The 8,863-nt window shown below is 39.0% G+C and overlaps 1 protein-coding gene across 2 annotated transcripts in view; it reads right to left on the reverse strand.

Annotated features, from left to right (window-relative positions):
* Nucleotides 1–163: 163 nt before the first annotated feature.
* The window catches only part of Hadhb (hydroxyacyl-CoA dehydrogenase trifunctional multienzyme complex subunit beta), a 36,342-nt gene continuing 27,642 nt past the window's right edge, over nucleotides 164–8,863 (reverse strand). Inside the window, exons 10-16 of one of the 2 annotated variants that reach the window (XM_031357600.1) lie at nucleotides 7,957–8,078; nucleotides 6,071–6,150; nucleotides 5,944–5,991; nucleotides 5,107–5,194; nucleotides 4,698–4,772; nucleotides 3,984–4,148; nucleotides 164–688 (exon numbers count right to left, since the gene is read on the reverse strand). In XM_031357600.1, coding sequence (XP_031213460.1) covers nucleotides 653–688; nucleotides 3,984–4,148; nucleotides 4,698–4,772; nucleotides 5,107–5,194; nucleotides 5,944–5,991; nucleotides 6,071–6,150; nucleotides 7,957–8,078 — 614 coding nt within the window. In that variant the 3' untranslated portion in view covers nucleotides 164–652. The remainder of the gene's footprint in view (nucleotides 689–3,983; nucleotides 4,149–4,697; nucleotides 4,773–5,106; nucleotides 5,195–5,943; nucleotides 5,992–6,070; nucleotides 6,151–7,956; nucleotides 8,079–8,863) is intronic. The other variant, XM_031357601.1, reaches the window with a different exon arrangement.

The following is an 8,863-nucleotide window of genomic DNA, read 5'->3' on the forward strand; positions in this document are numbered from 1 at the left end:
GGACAGCCAGGGCTACACAGAGAAACCCTGTCTCAGAAAACCAAAAAAAGAAAAAAAGAAAAAGAAATGGGGGGAACACACTATTATAACCGGGACAGTGTCAACTGACTGTAATAGTTACAAAAAGCTGCCCCTTTCCCACTAATAACGAGACCACCAACAGTCCTCTAATACATGTCTGCTTTATTAAGTCAGCCAACACAGCATCTATGCCTCTAAACAGTTCAGTGTTAAGAGATGTTTACATTATGTTTTCCACAGTAAGTTAATTTAGACATATCTGTTTATATTTTAGAAAAAAATAATTATCTCTATGACACAGACAGGAACAAGGAGAATCTGCAACTGTTACAAAGATGATTCTAAACCTCAGCTAGCCTTTCTCCAAGCGACTAGCAGCCATTAGTCTTTGTGACAAGAGACAACAAGAACTATGTATACATCTGTGATAGTCTGGAACTTAGAGAGCAGAAACTGTGATTATCAAAAAGCTCGAACACTGGCAAGGTTTGATCACAAAATATTTAAGAGAAGGCCACAAATGTTTCCTAAGAAGAGCTAGGAACTGCAGGTATCACTTGGTAGTGCATTGAAATGGCATTGCCCAGTGCGAGTGCTGCAGAGATCAGTGAGTCGCCTCCTTCTAGAGCAGTCATTTGGGGTAAGCTTCCACAATCATAGCATGACCCTGTGAGGAAGAAAGTTCAGTCAGACCAAGGAAGCAGTGAAAGATGTAGAGCCCAGCCAGTATGTAGGCAGGCCGACGGTATAACCACTACTGTGTGATCACAGGAAAGTGATCACTCAGAGACCCAACTTCCTCTATAAAATGGGGTTCGTGGTACTTAGCTTAGAAAGATTTTATAAAAATTAAATCAGATAGAACACATACATGTACTAATATATATACAACTGGCTATACATATACCACTCCTGACACACACATGCATGCACCAGACTCAATCTAATGTAGAGTGTGAATCCTAGTCAATGCAATAAATGGTTGTTTTTTAGTTTATGTGGTGCTGGGGAATGAACTCAGGGCTGCAGGCATGCTAAGCAAGCACTCCATCACTGGGCCACCCAAACTGGATTTGAAAGGTTAAGTGACTCAGTCAAATCACAAAGACATTGTGAATAAAGACGAGCTTGGGAGGCAGGTATAAGGATTCTGAGTCTAAAGCCTGGGCTTGGCTCTTTGCTATTTTCTCTGATTAAGAAAATGAACTGAGCTGGGCAGTGGTGGCGCACGCCTTTAATCCCAGCACTTGGGAGACAGAGGCAGGCGGATTTCTGAGTTTGAGGCCAGCCTGGTCTACAGAGTGAGTTCCAGAATAGCCAGGGCTACACAGAAAAACCAAACCTGTCTCAAAAACCTCCTCAGCCCCCACCCCCAAAAAGATGAACTGAACATGATGGCATGTGCCGGATCTTATTGTAGCTGGTTATGCTGTATTTGGTTGATGTCCCTGGGTAACCTGTGCTTTTCTGAGGGGAGAGTGAAGGAGGGTGGATCTAGGAAAAACTCAATAGGGTGGGAGGAGATGGAGGAAGGGAAGGGAAACTGCAGTCCAGATGTAATATATGAGAAGAACAAAATAAAAATCTAAAGCTACAATTGAAAAAAAAAAGGTGAACTGAGTGTACCTAAGGGTAGAAGAACAAACGATGTCCTTTCTACAATACTTGGCATAGCTCTGGGTACTAGTTATGACCCAAGTTTAAGCCTTACATAAACGTTTAGGATTTCCTGAGTCTAAATCCTACCTGATAAACAGTCATTCTAACCTATAGACATCCGAATGAAATGGTTAGCTTCTAGATTCAATTCAATTCCAACAAATATGTATTAAGAAACTATTATTTATAAGGTTCCAAGTTCATTACTATGTAAATTTAAAGTTCATATACAAGATTTTCATCTGGAATTTAGCACATACATTAGTTCAAAATAATCAGTTAACTTTGATAATGCAAACAAACAAACCAACAGAGCAGGGATGAAAAGGTCTGACTGATGCACAGGAGGCTGAACGCTCCTCCAACCTTACATATAATGCACTATTTTCACGTTTCAACAGATCAGTGGTTCTTAACTTGGGGATGTGCTTCTCCCTCTCTTCAGAAGACATTTGGCAGGTATTTTTGCTAGTTTTAACTGTGTGCATATACATATGGGCAAGGGCAGGGCTGGGAAATAATTTGTTGCTATTGGAATCTCATGGGTGGAAGCTGTGCTAAAACATCCTACAGTACACAGCCCAAAGAATTAACTGGTCCAAAATCTGAACAATGTCAAAGGTGAAATACACTGCTTTTGGCTAGAGAAATGGCTCAGCAGCTAAAAGTACAGGCTGCTATCCCAGAGGACCTGGGTTTAACTTCCAGCCCCAACACCACAGCTAACACCTGTCTGTAACTCAACTACCAGACATAGACATGCATGCAGGTAAAACATCAATGCACATAAAAATAAACTATAAAAAAAGAAAAATACTGCTCTAGATCCACCATAATGAATTTGTGCTCTAATCTTCTAATCATGTTAGTGTTACTCAAATGCCTCAATTAAACAAACAAGTGGCAAGCTTAACACTTCTAGAAGACAGACACTGAATTATTCTCCATCCATTCACAACATCATCTCATGTTATGTACACTCTGTACAGAGAGATAACAATTGCACCTGAATGGAGAGGAATCTGTGTAGACTACACGCTACACACATTCCTGCTCGAGGGAGCAGGCAGACATAAGAAGCAGGCTCTCACCTAAATATGCAAGATTTCAACAGGGAAGTCACACAAATGATAAGTCAGTTCTGAGTTAGAGGATGTATCCCCAGTGCTGTGTGGAGCCCTGTGTTTAGTCCTAGTATAACCAAAAAGTCTTAAGACCATGAAGCAACAATGTTTCAACTTATAAATTATCTTTCTTTAAACTCTCTAAAGAAAAGCTGTCTATATCATCTTTTACATGATTCTATACTTCAATCAATCAGGTATATTCAGGGTGGTATGGCTATAGACAAGATTTTATGCCTTTATATAGCTTATTTGTTTTGCTTAGTAACAATGTCTATAATATGCAAGAAAACAAAAAATCTGTGTATATCAGAATTTAAAAAAAGAAAGACTAGTGTCACTGCATGTGGTGGCCTTTACTTCCAGCACTAGGGAAGCAGAGGCAGGGAGATCTCTAGAGGCCAACATAGTCAACAAAGCAAGCTGTAGGACAGCCAGGGCTACACAGAAAAACTCTGCTGTAAACAAAATAAAACAAAAGACAAAAACATAAAGGCCTACAGCTAGTCTTCCTTTAGGATTTTACTCCCAGTGAAATATTATAGTTCGGAACATGCTGAGTCTATAATGTACATAATGTAAGTGAGGTAGACAGGAAAATATCTGTAAGATGAATGGATTCCTGGCTGAACAGCAGCCACATTATCACAGAGAAGTTAACTCCTGTACAGAGTAAGCCAGTTTTCCAGAGACGGTTTTGTGATGGTGCTAAGGACCCAGGACTTCAAACATGCAAGACATGTAATTACTTGATCACTGAGTTAACAGCCACAGAGACTGTTTACCTTACACATTATAGATAAGATGTCAGGATTACTAGGTAAATGAATAAAAGTTTATCATTAAGGAAGAAAATACACTGAGATACTTCTAATGCTAGTTACTCACAAAGTTAAATGATTTTTTCCAATATATTTTTAATTTTACATAGCTTCCATAATGAGCATATATTAAACATATTATAAACAAGAAATACAAACATTTTAAAAAGAAAAACAGCTTGGATTTAAAGAGCATCTTCCTTTCAATGAGATATCAGAATTAAAATCAATAGTCTTCTTACCTCGCAAAAGAAAACCGCTGTTTTCTGTTGTCTGTCATCAGAAACAGCACTTCATGAATGCTTCAAACAAAGCACTGTCAGGACGTGGGAGTCCTGATGACCCTGCTGTGACCTACCTGTCCTCCAGCTGCACAGGCAGCCACTAAAGCATACTGGCCTCCATCCTTCCTCAGTCTGTTGGCAGCTGCCATGACCAACCGACAGCCAGTGGCTCCAAAAGGGTGTCCCAGAGACAGTGATCCACCCCAGATATTAAACTTCTCCAGAGGGGGTGATCCAACCTGGCTCCCACAAAAACAAAGGCCAATTTAAAAGCAATTTTACTTAAGACCAATCAAGTCAGGCTCTTCCCTAGAGGAGGCAAGCAACACCATGGTGAGTAACTAATGCTGACTACCTTACAAATCAGTGTTTGGCACCTGAAGGAGACCAACAGAAGACAGCACACAGTCTTACTGTTCTCACTGACCAATCTCCTAATTTAAAGTAGGAGAGAAGCTGGGACTACAGCTCAGTGGAAGAGTACTTGGCTTGCATGCATGGTTCAACCCCCAGCACTGCCAAAAAAGAGAATAAGCTTTTCCTTCTCTTGTTTGTTTACTTATTCATTCAGAAACAGGATTTCTCTGTGTAACCCTGCTTATCTAGGAACTCTCCTTGTAGACCAGGCTGGACTCAACACACAGAGATCTCCCTGCTTCTGCCTCCCAAGTACTGGGATTAAAGGCATACACCACCATGGCCAGCTCCCCTTTATATTAATAGCTGGTAACTAAATTCAAAATATTAAGATCGTGGTAAATTCACGCATACTATTTATCAAAACTTACCTTGGTTTTCCTGCCCATGTAGTTTTGTGCAAACCAATCAGAATCCATGGCTTTAAAGTTAGCCAAAATCTGACCCTAGGAGGGAAAATAATTCAAGACTTTGTTACTAATGTTACTAATACTAATAATGAGTTTTATGTAAGACATAGACTTGTGTTACTTTAAGCAAATCTTTATATCAGTTCTCCGTGAAGCTGTTATAAGGAAATAATTTAACACTTCTTAAAGGGACTTTAGGAAACAGCCTCCAAAGGTATATTTTCAACACCACAAGTATGACTCTGATTCTCTGACCTAGTCCTCCCTAAAAAGAAATTCAGTTCGAAATACAAATCCCCACTTCCTACAAGCATTCACTTCACTTTTAATGGCTATCCTCATTTCAGACATGACTTATAAGACAACTTACTGAGAAGGCTTCATGAAATTCAAAAGCATCAATATCATTCATGGTTAATCCTGCCTTTTCTAGAACTTTTGGAGTAGCATATGTTGGTCTGAAAAAGAAAACAAACAAGAAGAGTGGACTAAAATTTCCCATTTTTACTTAAGCATTTCTTAGTATAGTCCAAATTGAGTTTTATACTCATTGGTTCTACTATACAAATACTTAGCATTGGGGATTAAAAAAAAAGGCATGCCCTTCATCCTCACTATATTGTAGAACTGGAAGAACAGATAATAAGCAGGCAAGCAGTGTAGGGTAAGTTAAAACTAAAGAGAAACGGAACAGAATTCAAAGGAGCAAGGCAGGAGAAGGAGTTGGCTAGTCTCAAGGTTATAATGAAAGCCAGTGGAGTAAGAAAGATAGTGAGAGGTATTGATGAAAGGTCCTGTGGGTTAGGAATGAAGCTCAGTGTTGAGAGTGCTTGTCTAGAATAAATGAACACCGTAACACATATGTACATGCACAGACACATACACACAGATGCATACACACAGATGCATACACACACACACACACACACACAGAGTGCAAGGGTACGTGTGTGTGTGTGTGTATGTGTGATTGATTATATAACACAATTGGTAGCAATATGAAAATAAAATGGCAACTTAGGGCTTAATATACTTTCAAACCTATGTAAAAAAAATGTGAGCAATTGATTCCTGGGACCATCATGTTGGAAAGAGAAAATCAAATGCTGTAAATAATCTTCTGACCCCTCTCCCCATACACACTAAATAACTTATCAAAAATTTAAATATTTTTCACTGAAATTTAGAAATATATACTGCTACTTACCCAAGTAAAAGCTGATCTTTCGGATCCTGGGACACATATATAAAATCCCTAGGCAAAAAACCAGAAAGGTTACCTCTAGTTATAAAATAAAGACGTCATAAGCAATTCACCAGAATATTTACTTTACCTCAAATATGCCTTTGGCTTATAACCCATAGCCAGAGCTCTGTCCTCTGACATGATTAGCATTGCAGAAGCACCATCAGTCTGAAACAGTACAACAAGATGTCATCAGGAGGTCTCCCGGCATCTGCCTCTAAAGCCTGTTTATGAGCCCACTAATATATCTATATTAGAGTCTATATAGAGTCTATGTAGCAAATTCAATTTACTGTACCCACCGTTAAATCACAATCAAGCATATACACTGAGCCTCTTTGGGAGGACAAAAGTACCAGGGACTGTTCATAAGGTTTTATAATTTATCAAGATACACTGGGAGATGCAGCTTCAGGAATAAGGACCCACAGGTTTTTTGCTTCTGGCACAGAAAATGAAACTTTTTTCATAAATTAAAACAATATTTACTTAAACTATTTATTTTTACATTTTCTGTGTTATTTCTTAGTAGCCTCCTGTTCATAGCTTTGAGATTTTATTCTAAAGGCAATAAATTGAGAGAAGACACAGGTGGGCAAATGAGACCATCAAAATCATGGTTTTACAACACTTGAAACACATCTAGTATGTTTTTATCCCAAATAATAATTAAAAAATTTCAGATTGGGCAGTGGTGGCGCACGCCTTTAATCCCAGCACTTGGGAGGCAGAGGCAGGTGGATTTCTGAGTTCGAGGCCAGCCTGGTCTACAGAGTAAATTCCAGGACAGCCAGGGCTATACAGAGAAACCCTGTCTCGAAAAACCAAAAAAAGAAAAAAAGAAAAGAAATTTCAGGACAAAGAGGTACCTCTGGGGTTTTGTTTATTTTTTTAAAAAAGCCCTTTACCATTACTTCAAAAATAAAAGAATGTCCTCTACAGTTCCAAAGAAAATGAAACCACTCCATACAGTATGCAAAAATCAAAACAAGTTCTATCACATTTTATTACACATCTTCTTTTTAAAACTCAGCAATACTAAAAAGAGCATGTAGCCACCAATAAGGTGGCCAGAGAGTCTGGGGGCACAGGTGAATACACATAAAAAATGGTTTTTGGATACTACATAGTAGTTGTTCACTGCTGGGTGTGGTAGTAGAAATTGATCAGTTACACTGTAAAGAAACACTGTGAGCTGGAGAGATGGTTCAGTGGTTTACACTTGCTCTTCCAGAGACCCAGGTTTGGTAGCTAAGAAGAATGTCTAACTCTCTATCCAGAAGAGTCAGTGTCTCTTTTGGCCTCTTTGGGCACTCCACATACAGGATGCATAGACACATTCAGACAAAACACCCGTACATATCAAATTTAAAAAAGAAACCAATAAAATAAAGATTCACTTACTACCTCTTTTGAAAAGCTTCTCTGCTACCCTCAGCAGCTAATCTATAGCCACCATAGTGTATCAGATTGTCCTTCCCATTTCCAATGATTACCATAAATAATACAAGTTTGATGAATGGCCAAATTCATAAAAAGAACAGCATTTATATTAGTATGGTTGAGATGACTAAGACCTTAAGACTATTATTTTAAACTTGGTGCTTAAACATGGTGCATGCCTGTGATTCCAGCACTAGGAAAGCTGAGGCAGAAGGCTTATAACTTTGAAGCCAGCCTAGGCTTCATAGGGAAATTTGTCTTAAGAGTAAAACTTAGGTATTGGATTTCTGAGACAGGTAGGCTGCCTGTACACTCTTGATCCCCCAGCCTCTACATCCTGAATGCTGGGCTTATAGGGATGTATTATCACACCCAGTCTGTGTTTGTTTTCTAAATTTTCCTTTATCATTTTCTCTACAGTGAATAGCTTTATTTTAAACCTTCAACCACACACAAGCAAATTTGCTGCAGGCTCTTCTAACTGAGTCTATAGAAAACCCACTAATAAACTCAAACAGCAATGACAATTACCAGGAAAGAAGAATTTGCAGCTGTCACTGTGCCGTAGGGTTTGATGAATGCAGGTTTTAGTTTGGCCATTTGCTCCAATGAGGAAGGACGGATCCCATTATCTTTGGTAACTGTGTCCTTTCCTGTAAGAACGTGATTTTTTAAACTCTAAGAAACTGTAAGCATTATATATCTTCTCTATAGCAATATGCTTTTAAAATTCTAAGAATGGGGCTGGAAAGATGGCTCAGAGTTTAACAATTGTTGTTCTTTCTGGGGACCCAAGTTCAGTACCCAGCACCCACGCTGGACAACTCACAACTGCTTGTAACTCCAGCTCCAGGGGAGCCAATGACCTCTTCTGGCCTGTAAAGAACCTACATGCATGTGCATACATCCACACACAGACACATACACTTAAGTAAAAATTTAAGAACAAAGGAAATGAAAATCGTATCTGTCAACTATAAAGAAAGCCTTTTTATTCTTTCCAGGGCTGGGGATCAATACCCCCAGTCCCCAGCACGGCAACCACTGACGCAAATCCTTGACTGTCCTGAGCAAGCACTCTATCACTGAGTTGTATATAACCATATCTCTAAAAGAGCCTTTTACAGTTAAGACATGATCAAATTTTATTTTGTTTCATTTATTTAGTCACAGATGTATACACAGAACAAAAGACATCATGTCAGGCACATCTAACTTTGGAGACTGAGGCAGGAGGACAGTTCTGAGTTTGAGGATATCCAACAGACACATATCAGGCCAGCGAGGACTACATAGTAAACTCCTGTCTCAAAGAAAAAAAAAAGACAGAACAAGAAACTGAAAGAGTTAAATTTAAAACTTGTGCTGGCTAATGAGAAAATTGCAGGTTTGAGAAAAACAAAGTGGACCTAGGTCGAATATGTCCAAATAAGCCTGG

This window comes from Mastomys coucha, unplaced genomic scaffold, assembly GCF_008632895.1.
Source record: "Mastomys coucha isolate ucsf_1 unplaced genomic scaffold, UCSF_Mcou_1 pScaffold6, whole genome shotgun sequence".
Classification (NCBI taxonomy): Eukaryota; Metazoa; Chordata; class Mammalia; order Rodentia; family Muridae; genus Mastomys; species Mastomys coucha.